This window comes from Dermacentor albipictus, chromosome 9 (assembly GCF_038994185.2).
Source record: "Dermacentor albipictus isolate Rhodes 1998 colony chromosome 9, USDA_Dalb.pri_finalv2, whole genome shotgun sequence".
Classification (NCBI taxonomy): Eukaryota; Metazoa; Arthropoda; class Arachnida; order Ixodida; family Ixodidae; genus Dermacentor; species Dermacentor albipictus.
In genome coordinates, this window is record NC_091829.1 from 780,158 (window position 1) to 803,686 (window position 23,529).

Consider the following 23,529-nt stretch of genomic DNA (forward strand, 5'->3'; position numbering starts at 1 on the left):
TTCTTTGTCGAAAGCATCCTACTGCGACATGGTGCCCCAGAAGACCTCATTACCGACAGAGGAACAGCCTTTACAGCAGAGCTCCCCCAAGGCATTCTGCAATTGAGCCATACGAGCCACAAGAGGACAACTGCCTACCACCCACAGACGAATGGTGTGTGAAAGGCACTGTCTTACAGAGCACCTCAACAGGACCCTCGTCGACATGCTAGCAATGCACGTCGACGCCGAGCACAAGACATGGGATGTGGTCCTGCCATACGTAACCTTCGCTTACCACACAACGGTGCAAGAAACACAGATCACGCCATTAGAGCTGGTTTACAGCAGGACCCCTACGACGACCCTCGACACCATGTTGCCACACATCACCGACAAAGAAAATGTCGACGTCACCACCTATCTCCAGCTCGGCAAAGAAGCGCGACAGCTCACCTGCCTGCGCGTCAAAAACCAGCAGAGGACCAACAGCCGACACTACAACCTTTGACGACGCTACATCGTGTACCAGCCCAGCAACTGTGTTTGGGTTTGGACCACAATATGCCAACGAGGACTTAGTGAGAAGATTTTATGCTGCTATTTCGGACCCTACAAGATCACCCAAATGTGACGTGTGTAGTGCGCGACATGGTGCGGTGGTTGGAGAGGACAAGAAGCAGACGACAAGTAGTGCCTGCGCTGACGCGAATTCCATGCTGGATGGAAAACGACAACGCCAAAGAGTGTTCGGCACATGAACATGCGGCGCAAGAAAAGAAACAAAGAAAGAAGCCAACCCAATCAGGAGAAACCACAGAGCGTCAAACAGCCAATGAACAAACAAAGAATCTGCCAAAGCGGCAGAAAAGTGAGGCGCGCTGGCAGAAGCGGGGGAGATGCAGGGAGAGTTCCAGGATGCGGCGCTAGGAGAAGGTCAGCCACCGGACAGGGAGTTGAAGACAGGCCGTCGGGTTCTGGACCCGAGCCACCAGGACTTCACCCGACCGGGGCCCCCTGCCAATCCGTTCCTGTGCATCACCACTCTACCCAATTGTGAAGTGCTGCCCAAGGCCGGCGAGCTTCTGTGCCCGTGGGCAGAACGAGAGCAGTCGGGCTACGGGCCCAAGTTCTACGCCCAGCTGCCTGGCCAGAACGCCGCCGCCATCTGCTTGTGCTGCCAAGCCGCCTGCCTTCCCTCTCCAAGCCAGAGCTGGCATGCTCTGGTCACCCGATCAACAGTCCAACACCCCGACTTTTGGTGAAATCGGCGCCACTTCTCTCGTCATCTTGTCGCCGCTTCTACATGTCGAGACTATTATGCACCCTTGCAGTTGTGGTCAGCCCAGACTCGCGTATGGTTAACGCCATCCTAGCCCTAAGTGTGTTTCTTGCCATGATGTCTCTGAGTGTTTATGTTTTATCCCCTTTCTAGTTTCATTAAAAGTTTGTGTATGTGTTTTTGAAACAAACGGCTTTGTCCTCAATTGGGTTCTCGGAGGCGGACCGCCAGAACCTTTAAACACAAGAACCTGCATCACACCGACGCATTGGTGCCCTGGAATATGAGGTCGTGCCAGACGACATTTCTCAATCACAGCGCCGCTGCTCACGACCTGAAACAGTCCGTGTTGTGCGACTTAAGCCATTTTACCAGCGCTAGAACTTTGGGACTTTGCACAGCTGAACATTGAATTTCCTTTGGACTTTGTTTCTTTGTTTTGTTAGTTCTTTAGTATGTGTGCTTATTTTTCGCTTTTCTTTTATGTTTATAGCCTCGGGACAACGCTTTTTAAGAGGGGGGTATTGACACATGTACTTTATCAAGTAACCGTGTTTCATCGTCTGACAAACGTTATCATTCAGCGCAAGACGCGCCGGCATGTTTGCACACGTGGGCCGAAATGCGTTCGCAAACGCTACCTAGCGCTTCCCGTCACCGACAATGGTCTGCGATGGTTCGGACACGCAAAATGTGACGCACTGGGCAGTTGCGGCTGCCGCAAGGATGGAACGCAGAGCCACTCAGCAAGCCACACTTACGCAAGCTGACAAAGCACGTGAACGTCCCCAGGCCGGGGGCATTGGGGACACAAATAGCTGGTCGCTCACGTACCTTGCAGCTTGCCTCTCGTGACCAGCGCTCGTCCCTACCGCAGCATGACTCCCCCGCGCACGGCCATCGTCCCCAGTCGGAGCTTCTTCCCTACGTCACGGCCCACGACCCAATCGGAGGGCCGCGTAGCATGACGTCGCGGGACGCGGCCGCGGCGCCCGGGGAAAACGGCGCGCGGTCGAGGGGCAGGCATTTGGGAGGGGTTTTCCTCGCAATGGCGAATAAGTCCGGAGCCTTAGGCACAGCAACGACTGCGCTCCGGTAGACCAAAGGAACTCCCACAATATATATATAGCATTTCTCTTACAACGCTAAATTTATGTGGTTCTACTTGGACCCAAGATACTAAACTTACATTTAAAAGTTGGTGGAGTGCTTGAAGCCCGCTTCACCTCCACCGCAGGTCGGCCCGGTATTGCATATTCTCCGGCATCAGCCCATGCATTCCTGTCCAAGCACCGTGATACGGATGTAAGCCTGCCAGGGTTTACCCTCTGGAAACGCATGGCCGGTAGAGCATTATCTCTGAAATCGGCGCACACATTCCTGTCTCCTATACGGTCGTAAGCCAGCCAAGGTAGCCCCCCTGGGAATGCATGACCAGTAGTGCACTATCTCCGGAATCAGCGCACAGATTCCCGTCTCCTATACGGTCGTAAGCCGACCAGGGTACCCCCCTGGGAAAGCATGCCCAGTACTGCATAATCTCGAGAATCGGTGCACACATTCCCGTCTCCTATAGGGTCGTAAGCCAACCAGGGTACCCCCCTGGTAACGCATGGCCGGTAGTGCACTATCTCCGGAATCGGTGCACACATTCCTGTCTCCTATACGGTCGTAAGCCAGCCAGGGTACCCAGCTGGGAACGCATGCCCAGTACTGTATAATCTCTGGAATCAGCGCACACATTCCTGTCTCCTATACGGTAGTAAGCTGACCAGGGTAGCCCCCTGGGAACGCATGCCCGGTACTGCATTAATCTTCGGGATCGGCGCACACATTCGTGTCTCCTATACGGATGTCAGCCGACCCGCACGGGTGTGCCTGGGAACGCATACTCATGTGGAACTATGGCGTACAGTAGCCGCAGAATAATTTTATTCTGTCGACATAATTGAGAAATGCTTTTAATGGGCCTGATTCGGCCCATGAAGCCCTATTAACCGAAGGGAGTCCCTGTTTTTCTTCTCTCGTGCTTGCCGACTCTTCTCTTCCCGGTCCGCTCGCGCTTTCAGTGAAAACATTCCAGACTGCGCAGTGAAATTATGCACGGAGTTCAAGCGGGTATAGCTTTTGGATAGGCCTTGTTATATTAAGACCTCCTTGTTTTTCTGAACTTCTGAAGACTTCAGTCAACCTGGCGAGTTTCCATAGTTGACTGCATGAAGTCTCGGAATGCACGATAACGTCACCTTCCCAGAAGTCCATGGCTGATCGATTGGCCGCGAAATGAGCATATTGTAGTCCTAGTAGATATTCTTTTTGCCATCGCTTCCACAAGTTTTTGGTTAGAAGCTTTTCCCTAGGCATGTCGACAAATGGTGTCCGCTCACCTAGAGTTGCCGTCAACTTTAACAGCATCATAGGGTATAGCAGTTAGTCGTCATCCAAGCAACAGGTCGGCTGGAGTCAATGTGCATGGTTCTCCTACGTCTGCTTCAAATAAAGTTTAAGGCCTGGGGGTGATTACTGCTTCGACCTCTGTCAGCACTGTTGTGATTTCTTCGAAATTGAGGCAGGCTCGGCCGAGAATTTTACACAGAGAAGTCTTCACAGATCGGACCAGCCATTCCCACCATCCTCTGCACCAAGGACCATTTGGTACTATAATATTCCACAAGATACCGGTGGAGGTGAGGTGGTTCGCCACATCCTTTTTCGGGAACATGTCAAGGAGTCGCTTTAATGTGCCGACGCTTCTTGAAATATCCTAGCATTGTCCAAATAGATAATGTTGGGTCGTCCTCTTTGGCTGACAAACCACCACAAGCCCAATATGAATGATTCAGACGTCATGCTGGAAACGAGTTCGAGGTGGATTGCTCACGACAGGGCAAATGTGAAAAGTGTAACGTAGCACTTGGTGTCATCATCTTGTGTGCGTGCTAGGAGAGGTTCGGCGAAGTCAACACCAACATCTTTGAAAGGGTTTGTCAGCACCATCCGGTGACTTGTTAAAGGAGCGGTCGGAGTACCTCCTGGTCTGGTGGTGAAATGTTTGCACACATTGCAGATATGTATAACCTTCTTGGCCAGGACATGTGCTCGACAAATCCAGTAGTGCTCTCTGATCTGGGTAAGAGTTTCTCGTACACCTCCGTGCAAGACTTGCTGATGAGCTCTTATGGCCAACCCAGTGAAGTAAAGGTTATTTGCAGGGAGAATCATTGGGTGTTTCAGGGAGAACGCCAGGTAGCGTCGAGGAGTGAAGACGTGTTTACGCCGGCTCCGCGAACAACCAAGGATTCTGGTGGTTTTTCTGGCAAAATGATCTGCGAAAGTGCTAAAATCGATTTTCGGAAGTGACAAGGACCCGGTGGACACAATTGTCTGCGCCTGTGAGTGGATTTTTAGTGATATTACGGCTAAAAAACTGTGACCGGAGCACAACGCCGAGCTAAGCCTCACCTCGGCTTCGGCATGGCCACGGCCGTGGACGGCGTGGACGGGCAGCCCCAAGCCAGCGGCGGCTCCCAGAGAAGCGGCGACATGGAAGTGACGGTGGAAGGCAACGAAAAGGATCCTCAGGGATCCGACAACGAAGGATGGTTCACCGTTTTGGCGAAAAGGAGGCAGAAGACCGTGCCAGCTGGCGCGGAGACGACGCTCGGACGCTCGGCGGATGCTCGGCGCGACGCGCTCAAGAAGGGAGCAGGGAGGAAGGAAGCGGAGCTATCGGTAGCATCGAACCTACCGAGACTGCCTGCCACGGGCTGGAAAGTGACTCTACGACTACGAGAAGGCCTCTCGGTGCTTCAGAAGGCACCGGAAGTCAGCCTCGGAAGAGCAGTGTGAGAAAGCGCGGGCATCAGCCTACAAGAAGCCAAGGGAGACCACTTCGTGATAAACACCAAACAAGGTGCGATCATCTACCACACATTATCTATGGAAAATGCTAAAAGAATAAGCAAGATAAATAAGATCGGAATCGGAGATAAGGACTACGGGGTCGTCACGTACGTGAACGCACCGGAAAGCTGTGGGCGTGGAGTTATTCACGGCATAGAGGAAATGTACTCCGATAAAGAAGTCCTAAGCCACATCAACAAGGACGAAGACAACCCGACAATTCCAGAAGCAAGAAGAATGGGCAAAACCAGAACTTTCCTCCTAACTTTTGACGACTAGGAAGTTCCACGCAAGGTTTTCTTCATGGGCGCTATTCTACAGTGCTTGCTATACAAGAAGAGGTACGAAGTATGCTACAAGTGTGGAGGACTCGGGCATAGATCAGACGTGTGTGACAATGACGAATTGAAATGTAGAGGCTGTGGAGTAACCAGACCACAAGAAGGACATCAATGCGAACCGCAGTGCCAGCTCTGCAGAAAAAACCACGTCACCGGGGATAAGAAGTGCAGAAATTTATTCCGCACCCCATACATCGTGAAGAAGAGACAATGGGAGCAAAAACAAGCGGCCGAGGAGGCGAACCAAGAGGAACTTCGTAAAAGCAGGCCAAGCGAGAGATCGAGCAGCATGACCAGGAGCCGTTCGGAGTCCTTCCCAAGGCTACAGACGCCGCAACACCAGACACAACAGAAGGAAACAAGTAACAAGGTGAGCTGGTCAGACAAAGTCTCCCAGGATTCAGACAAGGATAGAGAAAACCAGGAGCTAAAAGCGCTTATTAAGAGGCAGGAAGAGGAAATCAGAATACTGATTGACGATAGGAAAAAGGAGAGAGATGAATTTTTAAAGATAATCGAGGAGATCAAAAAAGAGAAGGGTGGAAACAGTAAGACACAGGAAGAGAGTGTAGGGGACAAAGAGCCCAAAACAGATCGGCCCCCGCTCAAAAAGAAGAGAACGGGAGAGACAGAATCAGACAGTAAGATGGACAAAGTTACTCAGGATATTACTCTGATGAACGGAGCTATGATGCAATTCATGGAACAAACTCGAGCGGAATTTGAAAAATGCGACATCGCCCTCAAAGCAGAATTTGACAAACGCGATTTCACTTTAAAAGCTGAATTCGATTGGTTTAGAACACAATTAACATTCAAAATGCATTGGCAAAATAACACGATCTCGCAGTGGAATTGTAGGGGCTTCCTGAAAAAGAGAGCAGTCTTGCAAACATTCCTAACTAAGATCGATAAACCAGACGTCATTGCGTTGCAAGAGTGTGGGAAAAATGCAAAATTGGCCGACTACACAGCCTACACTGGGCAAGGAGATAACCGGCAGACAGCTATTTTAGTTAAAAGAAACTTAGCAGCAGTCCTACATGAGACTGACACAAATAATATTGATCACGTCCTAATTGAACTAGTACCGAGGAAAAGAAAAGATAGGAGCCTATACGTTCTCAACGTATACAGCTCTCCTAAGCAAAAAAAAAATTGTGGCTTCGATCAGCTCATCGAAAGGTCCAAAAACATTGCAGGCAACAGCCCCATAGTCATAGTCGGAGACTTTAAGGCGCAACACACGGCTTGGGGGTACAAAACCTCGCAACCAAAAGGCAGGGAATTATGGGATACTATCTCCAAGCATGGACTAACCCTACTAACAGATCCTCAAATTCCGCAAGAAAAGGAAATAGTGTTTCCAGGGACACCACACCGGACCTTACTCTCATAGGGGGACACATAACCGCACGATGGTGTAACACGGGAGAGGACTTGGGGAGCGACCACAGAATTATTGAGACGGTGGTAGAATACGGCATACCAACTCCCAAACCCAAGCAGATCGAAGCAGTAAATTGGAACCTCTTTAGGGAGAAATGTGCCGAAAACGAGGAGCTCAAGGATGTAGGCAGTTGGAGCAAAGCACTCTTGGAAGCGGTTAAAGAGGCCACCGAGAAGGTGGAGGCAGACGAAACGCAAGAGGTAGTAGACCGGAAACTGGTCGGATTATGGAGGAAAAAGAAGCAGCTAGAGCAAACATTGAAAGAGAATAGAAACAATCGAAACATTAGGAGGGCATTAGCGCACCTGAACGGAGAGATTGAAGAATACGCACTCGAACTCACGAAACGAAATTGGAATAGCATATGTGAACAGATGGATCACAAAATTGGTAAATCAAATGCATGGCAACTTTTGAGGCACCTACTTGATCCCCAAAGCAGCAAATCAGAGACGCATAGAAACATGCAGAAATTAGTGTATAAATACGAAGGCAGTAACAGACAATTGTTCGCTGAAGTTAAGGATAGATATCTTAAATGTGGTCCGCAACAAACACTGCCGGACTACAAAGGGGAAGAGAACCCCCTCTTGGACAGCCCCGTCACCGTAGGAGAAATCAGGGCCGAGCTGAATCGACTAAGAACGAAAACAGCTGCAGGACGGGACAGAATCAGCAATCGGATGTTGAGGAACCTCGATGACAAGTCAATAGCAAATTTAACGAATTTTATGCAAGAGTGCTGGGAGAAGGGTAAAATCCCCAAAGAATAGAAGGAGGCTAAATTAGTCCTAATTCCGAAACCGGGGAAAAAGCTCAGTCTCGAAAACCTCAGACCAATATCCCTCACGTCATGCGTCGGGAAACTAATGGAACACGTGATACAATCTAGAATTAGCAGATACTTGGAAGACCAAGACATGTACCCCGACACAATGATAGGCTTCAGAGCACACCTATCTGCAGGCAATGTCATGCTAAAGCTTAAAGAGCAAATTATCGACCACCAAACGAAGGACACGAAAGCCATCGTTGGCTTAGACGTGGCGAAAGCATTTGACAACGTAGACCACAAGGCAATCTTAGAACAATTGAATAGCCTAAACGTAGGGAGACGTACCTATGAGTATATAAAGGACTTTCTAACTGACAGAACAGTAACGGTCAGTCTAGGGGGTAACGAGGAGAAAGGGATAGAGCTCAGCAATAAGGGGACACCGCAGGGCTCGGTGCTTTCACCCACTCTCTTTAACATAGTAATGATGGGACTCCCGCACAAACTTAAGGACTTACGGGGCGGTCTAGAACATACGATCTATGCGGACGACATCACCCTATGGATAAATAGAGGAAGTGACGCCTACATAGAAGAAACGCTGCAAAAGGCCATCAATAGAATTGAAGAGCACTAAGAAAAAGCCGGACTTAAATGTTCAGCTACGAAGTCGGAGGCTCTCTTCATCAGTCCACAGAAAATGCGAAAGAAAATTCCTAACCACGGGATAAAACTCACGGTTAATGGGGACGCAATTCCAAACGTAAAAGCTATAGGAGTGCTAGGCATGCACATTCAGGACAATCTAAGAAATACGGAAACAATTAGAAAGCTTGAAATGAGCGTAAGCCAAACTTGTCGACTCCTCAGAAGAATCGCCAACAAGAAGGCAGGCATGAGGGAGGCTAACCTATTAAGGATAGTACAGTCCTTCGCGATCAGCAAGATCACATACGCAACGCCGTACTAACAAGGGCCGAGAAAAACAAAATAGAAATCCTCATTAGGAAAGGAGTTAAAACAGCCCTAAACCTTCCACCATGCACCTCTACGCACAGGATATTAAACATGGGCATTTCCAACACCCTAGAAGAGTTGATCGAAGCCACGCTAGTCTCCCAGCAACAGAGACTAATGAGAAGCAGAGGTGGTCTGAGACTTCTAGAGAAACTAGGATACAAAACTAGCAACAAAGTAAGAAACATGGGAGCCATTCCGTCGCAAATCAGAGATAGGATACGCATACCACCACTCCCGAAGAATATGCATCCCAGTCACCATCAGGACAGGAGGAAAGACAGGGTTAAAGCACTACAAAAATGACTAGATAAAAAGCAAGGGGATTTCTACACGGATGCAGCAGAATATGAAAGCAAACCAGGTTTTGTCTCAGTGACGACACAGGCTAACGGTGAGAACTCAAAGAGCTGCAGTACCCCGCAAAACACAGTGGAGGTTGCAGAGGAGGTGGCCATAGCCCTAGCTTTGACTCAAAAAGGGGTCAAAATCATAGTGTCAGATTCCAAAACAGCCATCAGGAATTATACCGCAGGGAGAATCTCCAAAGAGGCGCTCAACATATTGGAGAAAGGACCAATTCCAGAAGAATTAGTAAACCTTATATGGCCTCCTGCCCACGAAAGCTTGCCCGGCAACGAGAAAGCGCATGCATTGGCCTGAGAGCTTATTTACCGGTACACCAATGCAGCCTCTCCAGCCAGGGAGCCCCTACAAAAAGAAGAAAGCATAAACACTTAAAGCGAAATTCTCGCTTATTATAGAATGGGAAGGAAAACACTGCCAGAGGCGCATAAGAAACTAAGTAAGCAAGAAGAAATAACATGGAGGCAACTGCAAGCGGGGGTGATCTGCAACCCCTACATACTGAAGAGATGGCACGATAACATTGAGAACATGAACTGCAAACACTGCGGGGCAAAGGCGGACATGATCCACATAATATGGACATGTCCTAGATACAGTAAACCAGACAGGGATAGACAATCCTGGGAGACTTTAATGACCAGCTCGAAGGAAGATGATCAAAGAGAAGTCATTCGCATGGCCCTGGACACCACTGAGCTCCAAGGAGCATCAGCCAGCTGAAAAGGGAGGAGCACTCCGAAGAGACAGGAAGACTCCTGACTCTTCGGGGCTCTTTTTGCGGGTGCAAATAAACAATATTTCTCTCTCTCTCTCTCTGGGTGTTTCACTTCACTCCTAGCGGTAACTTCAGAAGTGACAGGTGTGCACTGACTCTGAGGATTCCGTCGGCGTCCATAAATGGGCGGAGATTGGCATTGCGCGACGTGGGTTCTAGTGGTTGTCCTCATGTTATGCAGTTGAAGTCTTCATATAAGTTGTTTTCGGACATATTTAACCCAGTGGCACCTGGCCCAAATTACTTCTGTTGCTTTCAGGTGGCCAATTTCTTCTGTCTTGTGTTGACAACGGTTTGTGAACCTGAACACCCAAGCTATTATTCGCAGCAGGTGCTAAAGCTCGCTGAAACGCTCAATACATATGACTGGACTCTGTACTTTTGCTGCTATTACTTGAACTGCTGCTATCTCACTTCTGACAGTGCCGTCCAAGTCCAACGAAATGGACAGTTGGAGAGGCCACTTGTCCATCGATCCGTGTAGCCAGTCGGGACCATGCCACCATCTTGAGCACCAAGTCACTTTGTCTAATGTCCCTCCCCGCATTAGCAAATCGGACGGATTCTCCAATACTGGGCAATATCTCCACCGGGATGGTTCTGTTCTGCATTTAATTTCCATAATATGATTAGCCACAAACTGTTTCCATCTTATGCAGTCTCCTCGTATCCTGAAGGTGTGCTGAAACACAGCATTTTTTCAAAGTCTTCATACAGATTGTCCCCCTTCTCAAGACACTTGTTGAGAGACCTACTACCTTTTTCATGCGATGATGCATCAAAAACCACCCAAACTTTTGTGGTCAACACCTGTTTTCTGATTACTTCCTTGTGTGGAATGTAATACACCTTGCCTTGCTCAGGAGGGAAGTCATCAACAATTTCGGCATAGCCAGCTCGTGCATACTCACGTATGATGTCATTGTATATCCGCAGCAGCCGTTTCTGCTTCGTTAGTCGATTAAGAAGCTTCTGCAGCCTTGTGACAGCAACCTGTTGACTGAAAGCTCAAATCCGTCTTTCCAAGGCAGTGCCACTTCTTATCTTCCGTTTCATTGCCTTTACAATTTAGAACATCGCCCAACAAGAGTCTCCACATTTGATCAGCGCCGATCAGCATGCTGATTCCACTTTTCGTGATGACTGATGCACGTGCCAGTCCATTGGCTATGTCTCTTTCCAGATTCTTAAATAAAGCAACAAAAGACACTTCCATTTTAGTTTCTTCTATGTCTTGGCATGTATGCGGAATGTAATTGGCGCTTAGCACAACCTCGATGTCAGAAAACTTACTTCGTAAGAGCAGCTCCACTATTCGTCAGTTTTCTGCCACCTGGTCTGGCGAATGTGTTGAGAGCTATCTTTATCGATCTAACACACTTGAGGCCCAGGTATCTTGAAAAGTCTTCAGTAACAAACGTGCGTTGACTCCCACCGTCAAAGACACCTTGCACATAGCAGCAAGTGTTGTCGCTTACCGCCCAGGCTCAAACATTTTTGCAGGAAGAAGCAAGTGTATCCATCGTCGCTTTGTTGTCAGCCCTTACCAATGTGCAAACTTGCTCTGTCATTCTTGAGGCCTTGGTAAGAGCTCTGAGGTATTTTTTGTGTGTCGCACATACTTGAGGCATGGTGATCTTTGCACCTCGTGCAAGAGGTCCTCCGTGTGCAGTCAAGTGCCCTATGACCTTTGGCTGTGCATCGGAAGCACCGTTTATCCTTTGATAGCACTTCCTTCTTCTGTGTCAGGGGCATATCCGCAGGGCATGCTTCTGTGGAGTGCTGTGCAAAACACACATATCACCTTGCACGATTGAAACCCACGAGCTGAGTTCGTGTGAAGGACAGAAAAAACACAGGCTGCTTCAAGTAGCGACTGCGGGATGGCTGGTTTGATGAAAGCTGACCGTCGCTGTCACACATAGTCGTCCTTATAGTCACTCTTTCTCTCATCTTCCCAGTTCAACCGAAAGGAACTTGAGTAGACCATCTAGTCTCGAAGAAACAGCAGCATTGTCCACGGTAGCACTCCGATTTGTGCAGCACATGCACAATGTTGACTACAACATCTCAGAGTAAGGCGGCCCTAATGATTATGTTGCAGAGCATGGAGGAAAACGACAACCTTTTCACATTCAATGACTCCAGGTCTCGGATGTTGACAAGTACATGGTCATAGAGTTGTCGGAGGGCTCTTTTGTTGCCAGATAAACGAACAAGAGTCAACTGTCGTAATGTTGCAAAGTATTCCCGTTTCAGGCGTGTCTTGCCCCGGAAGCATTTCTGCAGCATGTCTATGGCATCTTTATAGCATCCTTCCATAATTGGAAGACCTGCAACCGCTGAAGCAGCGTCTCCCTTGAGAAATAGCCACAAATAATGAAACTTCTCAGGGGTGGTAAGACTCGCATTGTTGTGAACAGTCTGGACAAATTGCTCCCAAAATTCCACCCATTTACACAGATCTCCAGAGAAGGGAGCGATCGCGAGTTTTGATATCTTGGCTCCCTTCCTTTCTGATGGTGAAGCAATGGTATGGGTAGCCGGCCTCAAACCCTCGGCTGCGCGCGCAGTCACACTTGAAATGAGGTCCCGCCTACTCATCAACACAGCGAGGGCACACGTCGTGTTACCCTCATATTCCACGACTGTTTCATACTCTGCTTGGAAGTCCTCATCCGTAATTAGGCTCTTTAGTTCCACATTTATCTTGTTTAGTTTGTCATTATTTGCCTCCAGCCTCCCAGAGACGTAGTCGAGCTGCTCATGTGTGGCGGAGCCTCTACAAAGAAGGGCACTTGCCTCGTTGATGATCTGACTGTTCAAGGATTGTTGTGAAGTCTGCTTCGGCTTGAGATTCTCCACTTTCATGCAGGCAACTCATAGACGTCGACTGGTCTATCCTGGGTAGTTTGGCACCAAATTTGTAAAATTGCAGCATACATCAGCTGCAGAATAACTCGATTCCGTCAATATCATTGAGAAAGGCTTTTAATGGGACTGATTCGAGCCGTGAAGCCCTGTTAACCTACAGGAATCCCCGCTTTTCTTCAGCCGTACTCACCGAGTCTTTTTCTCCTCTTCCTGGTCCACCTGCACTTTCAGTGAAAACAACAAACAACAACCCGGTATTACACTACCTCCGAGATCAGCACACGAATTCCTGCCACCTATACAGACGTAAGCTGGCCAGCTCTCGGCACGCACTGTTGCTATTTTCCATAAATTCCGCTGCCATGCACCACCGAAGCACCGTATAATAAGAGTGACACGCACATAGAACAGACGCTGAGGCCGAGAAAACTAGACAAAAAGGTAGCTTCTTGTCACTTCTAAAGTAAATGTTCCTTGCTTTTTGTTTGCTTTTCACATTTCTTGCTGTGGACATTGCAACTGGCTTGCTCGAGACGGACGCCTGAACTATGTTTCAGTGCAAGTGCGCATAAATGACACCATCTGGAAAATGCAAGGTGCAACCCTGTGGCATCCCTGCGAGTATGGAGGTTACATTTCACCACGAGCATAGCTAGCTAGCATGGCCGCAGAAAGAAGAGCAGAAGAAAGAGGCGTGTGCAGAAAGTAGGGTGAAAGAAGTAAGAGACGTGCCTCCGTTGCTAGAGGACACTTTTCTGGGTAGAACATGCGCTTCCAAAACCTGATGTGTCATTGCCTCCGCTTGCCTGAATTCATTTTTTTCTTTTTCCGGGTGTCGTCTCGGGTTTTCCGAACCCATGCGCTGCGACATCCACTGTCTGTGCCTTGTCTGCTAGCCTACTGTTTTGGCCGCCGTGGACGATACATGAAAATCTAAGAATCCCCAGATTTCAAAATTTGCAGTACTGAGGCGTTGTTAGCATCACAGGGAAACTGAATAACGATCGTTATTCTGAAAAGTTCGGTATTCTGAAGTTCGTAGTATTGAAATATTTTTGCATTGAAGCTATATGAAGTCAGCAGGGGATTTCTGAAAAGCTTGTTAACCTGAAAATTTTGTTAACGTGGTGTTTGTAGTAACGAAGTTTTCGCTGTATAGGCTACCACAACAAATGTCTGGTCATTCTTTTACCATGCACCTGGCCCATTTCTTTGCGTCTGCTTGAAGTAAAACTTGGTCATGAGTAATGCCTGTCCCACATGTCTCTTTGCCCTCTGTGTTTATACAATGTCATCCTTTCCCAATATGAACTAAACAACATTTACTAAATGTTCATGCATCTCTTCCTTAAGGTGCCGTTTTTTCTGACGGTAATAAAACAGCTTAGGAAACTGTATGGAAGCATTTAATTTTCATTAAGTACTGTCCAACTTCATAATAACACAATGAAGGTCTATGCACACAACACTTTCACATGGCAAAGCGACATTACTTTCAACTTTTGCTACACCATAATGCACCATAATATTTGAGCTGGTGATTTCAGCAGACTTGGATAGCATCGCTCGACCACCATAAAGCTGAAACGCACTGTCCACATATAAAATCATCAGCAAGAGCTTAGTATGTTCAACTGCAATAAATTCATGACGTCTAAGGCCATGGAGTCAATAGAACTACAAAACTACAAAACAAATTGATGTCAGCTTGGCCTCCATATTCCAGTCTCGGACCAAATTTACAGGAATTTGATGCAGCACTGACCTATAATATTTGGGAAAGCAGAACTGGTAGCAATACATTTGTGCCAAACAACCTTTTCAAGGCAACTTGAACCAATGTAAGTCTACATATATTGCCTCATCCTGCAACAGTGACTCCAACATAGAGTGACTTTTTGTGTTGAGTTTTCAGATTTCTTTTGCAATATAAAAAGCGATTTTTTCCATAATTTCAGCATTTCAATGTGAGGTAAATAAGCATTGTTAATATTTTTTTGCACCCCTGAGCAAATTAATGTGCAGTGTATGCCGGTTTATCATCCTGAAATTTTCCATTTTTTCTGAAGAAAAACATTTTTTTTTTAAACCATTGAATATATCTGGATATCTTGTGTTTATATTGGTATGGCTACTCATCAACTTGAAAGCTCTCCAATTTGACTGACAGCGGTCGAACAAGAGACATCTCCTGTAATTGTAAGCAGCTAGTAAGACAAGGGCCGTCAACAATTTATTAGGCTTATCTATAGTCCACTGCAATGGACAAGCAGAGCTTTCCTGGTTAATGTAACTAATGTAACTACGTGTTCTCCCATATGCTGGCTCATATGGTTTGCCAATTTATTGTGTGCTTATGGCATCCATGGCGATAGAGGCATCGCAGCAAGACAACTGCAATGAAAGGATCAAGTGGTCTGTATAGAAATATAGTAAGTGCTTACACTACACCAAGTTGGGTGCAATAACCTTTACCCCTTTTTAGGTTTTTGCCGTACATGTGCAGCATCTATCTTTTATTTGATGTTTCACATGTATTCAACAGTACTGGTTGAGCCTCTCTCTATAGCGGTGATGCCCTCTCTATGAAGTTGCACGAACTACTCATTTGAAATTACATTTCCACTCACCGAGGCCCACTATGCAACTTATTTACTTCCAGGTACTTCCTTACATGGTCATGCGCGTCATTTCCAAGACATGCATGGAGGCGATGCTATTGTCTTTCATGGTCACCGCTATGGTGTTTCAAGTAACTTAAATTTAGCCCCATGCAGTCCGAAGTTCAGAGTTTTCTTTTTCTTTGCCATCAGTTGTTGATCCCCCTTAGGTTATCGTTCGTGTCCTGGTGTACACTGGCCTGCCGTCAGTTGTGGGTTTAGTATGGCCGCATGCGGTGCCTCTTGCGGCAACTGCTCAAGAGTTTCTTTTATTAATGTCTAACATATTTTTAGCCATAAACTTCACTGTAAGCATTCGTCTCAATCTCTTACCGTATAGTGTACGTGTGTGTGCCTACTGATGGTGCATGTAAAGCATTTTTTGATATAAAATGTTGTTTGCAATAAATGTTTTTTGTATTCACGTGTTTCCAATCATTTCCTACTACTGAAAACTGAAATTTAAAAAAAAAATTACCATGGGGGCACGTTTTTTGTGAAAAGGGACAAAAACAAACTTAAAATAATTTGTTTCCTTTCACTGTAGCACTGGCACACGCTGACTAGTGGCATAATTTGACAGACATCTTTTTTACACCCTCATAAGCGATGTAAATAAGCAACAAGATGTGCAACAAGGTGTCACCAGAAAGTAAACTGCTTCTCCATTAGAAAGGGTAGCCATGATTAGAAAGAGGCTCACGAAGGTAGCTTGGTCTGACTACGTGCACATCAGCAGTCCGCAGATTGATGGACGAAGCTGGAAGGCACAGTCAAGGTACCACCATGGAATGGGCAGAATGAGGTGCTTCAGTGTCAAAGGATACAGGCATCGGCAAGCAGCAGCCGGGTGTGACCAAGCCCTTGGGCCCAGGCACATGTCCCTTCCACACGAGCCACCCGGTCATCCTCCGTGCGCAGGGAATATTTCTGCCCAGATGCCACTGCAGCTGCACATAGAACAGCACATGCCACAGGGTGTTTGCACGGTTACTGCCACAAAATGGTGCACACTGGCATGCTGCTGCCAAGGTTAACACAAGCTTTAACAAATCCAGCCTAAACAAATTTACTACAAGCGTGGATATGCAGCCAGCAATGAAAGCAAGCAGCATAGCATTAAAGCGCTGCAGCTCTATAATGAAAGATGAAAGCAACTACGTCAGGGCCACTACAGCGTGTGCCAGCTACAAGAAGCTTTGGTCTTCTGTTTCACTACAATTCATTTCCGCTGCGCTGTTTTACTTCTCACACCACCGTATCATTGTTCAGGATTGCTTCATTGCTCCAGAAGCATTTTGTTACTGTCAAGCTACCCTGCTACATAAAGTGGTTCTAGAAGGGATTGACATCCTGGGCGAAGATGTCATGGTAGCCTTGCATCTGCAAATCAATGGTGGGCCCTTGCATTGTTTTCACACCTGTCAAGTGCCTGATGGCAATGCCTACTGCCTCAATGGGCCACCCATTCATTACATGTCTTTGAGGGCAAGCATAATCTCACTAACTAGGTGCATAAAGTCAGGGTCTCTGAAGATTTCAACTGTTGCTGCTAAGCTGTGCCGATTACCATTCTCAGTGAAGGACCGGGTAGCAGAAGAATTGAAGCGGCTTGAGAAGAAGGATGTCATCAAGAAATAGATAACTCCCAGTGAGTCTCCGCAATAGAGGTCGTGCAGAAAAAAAATTGGCAGCTTCACCCGAAGCGTTGAAAGCTGTGGAGATGGGACAAAGAAAAACGTACACCGCTCAAGTAAAACATATTAAAAGACAAGATGTTTAAGCTTCCATACGGATGCCTTGTTCACAATCCGATTGTGAACAAGATTGTGAACAAGGCTTCCGTGTGGAAGCCGAGACATCTTGTCTTTTAAGAAGTTTTACTTGGTTGGTTTATGCCTTTCTTTGTCATGTCTCGGCCCGACCAGACAGGCTTCCGTCGAACTCCTGATTACTGGAAAAGGCCTGACACTCCTCCACTCCACAATGCATAAAGGTGCTACGGCAGGGTTTGTAGACTCTCTGACACGGCGCAGAGAAGGCTCCGGAGACAGATCGCCAACAGACACTGGTTTATTCCCCCAAAATACAGCACAGTGTGCCAGTCACGGCATTTACAGACAATGGCTCACCACAAGACCGATCAAGTGTGTGCCCGCTGCACTAGGGCTAACCAGGTAGCGGTCCACCAAGTGTGAGAACGATAAGCCACAGAAACAAAGGTCCCATGTAACCACCTTGTTGCGGGTCTGTGAGCATCTGGCACAGCGATGAATCGCTCAGCGGAAGAGAGCTCGGGTGGAAAGGACGCCCAGGGGCCACCACTCGGGAGGCCAATCAGGCTGTGTCCCAGTGTCATTTGCTTACGCGGCGACTCGATCCCAGGAGGGAGAAGCAGTTTGCACAGGAAATTAGCTCCGGCGCGCTAGCCACGTCTGCCATGTTGCCGTTACAGCAGTGGTTCCCGGAAATCAAGCTAAGTACAACACACCACCTACGAGATGAGGCGCGGGAATGCACCTGGATTCCCACAAAGCGAGATGGCAAGGTTTAGTGTTGCACTCGAGCTTCTTGCACAGTGCACAAACAAATAATGCACAAAGGTGACATGGTGCAACTTAGCACGCAAGACTACTGCTGCTGTGCAGAAGCAACAACGACCTATTAGGCACCCGGCATGTCGTAACATTGGCACGGTGACCTAGTAGACACCAGGCATGTCACAACATTGGCACAGTGAGAACGCCAGCATTGGCATTACCGCTGTCGCAACTCAATATTGTCCCTCGATGGTACACGAGATGGGACCAACAAAAAGCATCAGCATTTGTCAGTGCCCAATAAAAAGGACGAAATATGTTTAGCTTGACATGTACTGTCCATTACACTTAAACCAGTGTACACACCGCAGTGTGATATGCACACAGCTACTCAGCAGAAGCCCTAATGTGTGTACACACAACTCATGCCAGCGGCAGAAATCAGGACGCTGCCATGGCTCAAGCAGTGCCAAATGAGCAGAGTGTCACGATGCGTCTATTTGGCTTCGTCACTTTTGCAGCCAAGCACACTGCACATCTCTAAAGACCTTCTAGCCTTCCATGTGAGGACCGCCCTTGTGCATTGACACCATGAGAAGACAACATAGGCGCCACCAATGGCATGAGCGCACCTCTAGTGTCCGTATATTTTCTATCGCAATAGGAACGGCTCAATAAGATTGATTGTTCATTCACACAAGCCTAGCAAGGCAATGACTGATTAGTTTGCACTCGCACACACTGAGCAACTGTTGAATAAGCACCACAGAGCGATGTACGTCTCAAAACTGGATTTAGTCGCCCGTATCCTCAGGTTGTCCTCACTCCAGAAAGTATGGATCTGATGACTTTTATAACAGGCCGAGGTGTCTACATGTTTAAGCAGGCGTGTTTCAGCAGTGCCTTGACACCATCCATATTCCAAATAAAAGACCAAGTAAATTCTGCATGACTGCAAGAAAATGCTCTACCAACCCGACAACAGTATTGTGTCTGGAAGCATACTTTAGTGAAACCCTGCAGCAAATGCATTTTCAGCATGACCAAACTGCCACTTATGTAGTAGGTGACAAAGGGGCGTGCCCACTGCAAAGCAAGATCGCTGCCGTACAGAACGTACGTGCACCAGTCAATAGAGTCACCAGCCACCTCGGTCATTTTTGGGAATGGCCTTTAGGCTATTCATTATATATATTGTCGAAGTTGTTGAGCCACTCTGAACAGTTGTGAAAAGATATGCCTTTCAGCTGAAACAAATACAAATATCTTGGTACCCATATTACAACAAACTTATTGTGGAAGGCACATACAAATATGTTACCGCAAAAGCATCTAGCACACTTGGTTACCTAAAAAGACACCTACGTGAATCCCCTTCAGCCACTCGCGAAATAGTGTACAAAATCTTTGTTCGTCCACAGCTCAAATTCACATGGACCATCTGGTCGCCACATCAGGAATATTTTAGATTTAGAAATAAATTTAATGTAATTAATTTATTTCATTTAATAAATTCTGTTGGCTTCAAGTATATCTAGCTCATGACGGGCTCGCGAGTCGGCTTGTACACGAGATCAAGTGTCCCTCGAGTTCACTAGTCTACCTCTCATATCGTAATACGAGCTAAATTTGTGTGCACATCTCAAACATGTTTCACATAAACGTGCACAGTAGCTCACACAAGCAAAAGAAAGCCAGTTCTTTCAGTCTAAGTGTTACAGCACTTGTAGCAGGCTCACCTCGAGTAAACAAAGGAAAGCGGTCGAACCCTTGAGCCATGCCAGGCAAAACCCCAGTTGTGATTTTGGTGGCAACTGCTAGAGATGCTCTTTCAACTTGGAAGAAAGACCCAGACAAGGTCCAATGCACCTTTAGCTTCAAGCTCCTCTTATACACCATCTAAGGTATTAAATAAATGAGCCTGAACTGTGAGATATAAACAGTACTTGGCTTTCTGGGAAGACTGACTGCCTGCTAAGAAATAAAATACACATTGCCAATGTCCACTGTTTTCAGTGGAATGCAGGGTTTATCAAGTTCCCTGACTGCCCCTAGCATCATCGCGTGGCACAAGGTGGGCTAATGCCCCTACTCACTGCTCACACCATGTTCCTGCTCAAGACTGAAGCACGCCTGGCAGCCAATGAGCAGGAAGACGACCGATGGCTTGATTCGTACACTGTCCACCACACGCAGCTCCAGCTGTTGGGGCACTACATGTGCATAGGCTGCATGGGCGGGCTGCACAGACAGCCGTGCCGTGCCCACTGCTTGGCCCTGGACAAGGACCGCCCATCCGTGCTGGCCACGCAGTTTCACACCAGCTGGCCCATGTGGCCATTCCCACACAAACCTGCGGCACACTCTTGTAAGTCCAATTGACAACCATCCCCAACATACTCTCAGTCATTGGAATTCCATGAGATCTGCGTATACGTGGCAGCCCATTCATGTACTGGGCGCTATTTACCATCTCAATGCAGAGAGGCCATTTCTTGGCAGATGCACAAACCAGATTTTACCTGACACAAAGCCATAAGGTGTCTTGGACACAAACTCTTGGTTATCTTTTAAGCAAAGCAGGACATATATATGCCGAGCATTTCACACTTATTTTCTCTCAAGAAGTCCTTTATGCAACAGTCATAGCGTCAAACAATGGTAAGGTGCGTTCAGATAAGCACAGTCAGAGGGGGGTTCCAACTATTTTTTAATTTCAATTATACTTTTATATGATATACCAAAGTCCCTCCTCACATCTGAATCAAGCAATTTTTTCCAGCGCATACCTTCGTTTCAGCATAATATTTTAGCCGAGACGAGGTGGAAAATGCGACTTATGCAATTGCACAATGTTCCAAATTTGAAAGAGCAACAATTTTTATAAAATTTACTATGCTTTTATAATTTTTATACCCGATTTAAACAAACGTGTTAAGGTAAATACAATAAAAGCAATTGACTACTAGAAAACAACTAAAAAAAATGGCAAACTTGTCTTTTCATCAAGAGGCTAGAAAGGGGCCTTTTCTGGCAATTTCTACACGTATTCTTTTAATGCAAGTTTCTTTCGAGATATTTTCTGTGCATACTTTGCTATATGCTAAACATGCAGCGAAGTATTTCATCTCTAATCTGTACCACTATTCTTAATTTTGGCAGCAAATTTTGAAACACTAAAGAACTTTAAAGAAATTGATAGTTGTGACCTCGCATAATCATTTCTGATTATATATATTGTTACGTGTAGAAAGACACAGATGGAAGAGGCTATTACAGGCTATTTACACTGGACTGGAAACAGAGCGCCAGGCCAACATTCTCGGGGGTCTGTGCCCTAGGCTTGCGCCTAGGGCACAGACCCCCTTCGTTGTCGTTCTCGCGACGGCTCGTCTCTTGAGTATCTCCCGATAATATCGTAATACTACCCCTCGGCGGCAAAAGCGCCATCGCGGTGCTGTTAAATATCCAAGGCGCGTGGAGAGTTGTAGGGCTTGAGTCGGGCGAAGTGGACAATGTCACTGGTTGTCACAGTGGAGGACGTAGTGGGCGTGGCTAGAACAATTTCATAGGTGACATCGGTCACTTGGCGGAGCATGCGATATGGGCCTGTATAACAGGAAAGCAGTTTCTCACAAAGGCCAACTTTACACGATAGTGACCAAAGCAACACACGGGTGCCGGGCACAAAATGGACATCACAGTGACGGAGGTTGTAGCGCTTCTGTTTGTTTTGAGACACTTGTAGACAAACGCGCGCAAGTTGACGAGCATGTTCAGCACAGGCGACTGCATCATGGGCATAAGCGCTAGCTGAAGCTGTGGGGGATGGAAGTACAGTGTCTAGTAGTAGCGTCGGTTCTCAGCCATACAAGAGGTAAAATAGGGAAAAGCCAGCAGTTTCGAGACGGGAAGAGTTGAACGCAAAGGTATTGTAAGGTAGAGCCAGGTTCCAGTCATGGTGGTCATCTGAAACGTATTTTGATAGCACGTCTGTAAGGGTGCAGTTCAAATGCTCAGTGAGGCTGTTCGTTTGAGGGTGGTAGGACCTGGTAAATTTAAGCTGTATGGAGCAGGCCCACATGATGTCATCCATGACTTTGACCAAAAACATACGGCCACGGTCTGTTAGCAAATGATGCGGAGCACCATGCATCAAAATGTGCAACAGGTTGGAAGAGCGGGGGTTACGGCGTAGTGGGTCATGTAGTCCGCCGCAACTGCAACCCAGCTGTTTCCTGATGTAGATTCCGGAAAAGGGCCGAGAAGGTCTAGGCCAACACGATGGAAGGGCTCGGTAGGGATGTCGAGCGGCTGCAGGCAACCAGAGGGGAGCTGGGAAGGCTTCTTGGATCGTTGGCAAAGTTCACAAGAGGTGACGTAACGTCGTACGGAACGGGCAAGGCCCGGCCAGAAAGAACGGCGACGTACACGGTCATAGGTCCGAGATACGCCAAGGTGTCTTGCCGTTGGTGCGTCATGAAGCTCTTCTAGAACGGTTGAGCGGAGGTGTTTAGGTATGACAGGTAGGAACTCGGAGCCGTCCGGATGAAGGTTACGATGGTACAGAGTACCGTCGTGGAGGACGAAGAGGCGTAGAGTGGCATCGGCCGGAGAGTGTTCAAAATAGTCGATGAGTGCTCTGATATAGGTGTCACGACGTAACTCGTCGGCGAAATGAAGCAGCTGTGATACAGAGAACACGCAAGCAGCACTGATAATATTGTAGGAGTCAAGGTCGTCAAGAGGGTAACGCAACAAGCTGTCAGCGTCTTGGTGCAGGCGGCCAGACTTGTAGACCACAGAATATGAAAATTCTTGTAGCCTCAAAGCCCATCGACCAAGGCGGCGTGTAGGATCCTTTAGCGATGAGAGCCAGCAGAGAGCATGATGTTCAGCGACTACGGAAAAAGGGCGACCATAAAGGTAAGGACGGAACTTCACAACTGCCGAGATACCAGCGAGGCATTCTCGTTCCGTAATGGAATAGTTGCACTTCAATGGTGCTAGGAGGCAGCTCGCATAAGCAATAACGCGATCCTGGCCACGCTGACGCTAGGCTAAAATGGCACCTACGCCATGGCCGCTGGCATCTGTACGCAATTCTGGAGGGGCATCAGGGTCGAAGTGGGCGAGAATGGGTGGTGAGGTTAGAAGAGTGACGAGACAAGAGAAGGTGGCGGCTTCTGAAGTGCCCCACGAGAATTGTACGTCTTTCTTCAAAAGATCAGTGAGGGGTCTAGCAATTGTCGCAAAATCTGAAACAAAACAACGAAAGTACGAGCATAGTCATACAAAACTTCGGACGCCTGCGGCTGTCTTCAACCCGGATAGCGCGAGTTTTGTTGGGATCAGGCTGTACTCCGGAAGCGTCAACGAGATGGCCCAGAAGAGTAAGTTAACGGTGGCCAAAACGACATTTGGACGAGTTAGGTAGCAGCTTCGCCTTTCGAAATACATCAAGTATAGTTGTTAGACGCTCAAAGTGAGTGTCGAACTTTGGTGAGAAGACGATGACGTCGTCGAGGTAGCAGAGGCATGTGGACCATTTGAAACCATGGAGC

At 47.4% G+C, this 23,529-nt stretch overlaps 1 protein-coding gene across 3 annotated transcripts in view; it reads right to left on the reverse strand.

The window, feature by feature from the left end:
- Positions 1–23,529, reverse strand: part of LOC135909205 (nuclear pore membrane glycoprotein 210-like) — a 286,256-nt gene that overhangs the window by 140,753 nt on the left and 121,974 nt on the right. For all 3 annotated transcript variants that reach the window (XR_010566632.2, XM_065441064.2, XM_065441065.2), the window contains exons 5-7: positions 20,062–20,318; positions 16,253–16,375; positions 16,129–16,185 (exon numbers count right to left, since the gene is read on the reverse strand). Coding sequence is in view for 2 of the 3 variants with exons in the window: in XM_065441064.2 (XP_065297136.1) it covers positions 16,129–16,185; positions 16,253–16,375; positions 20,062–20,318 (437 nt within the window). In the remaining variant the exon portion in view is untranslated. The remainder of the gene's footprint in view (positions 1–16,128; positions 16,186–16,252; positions 16,376–20,061; positions 20,319–23,529) is intronic.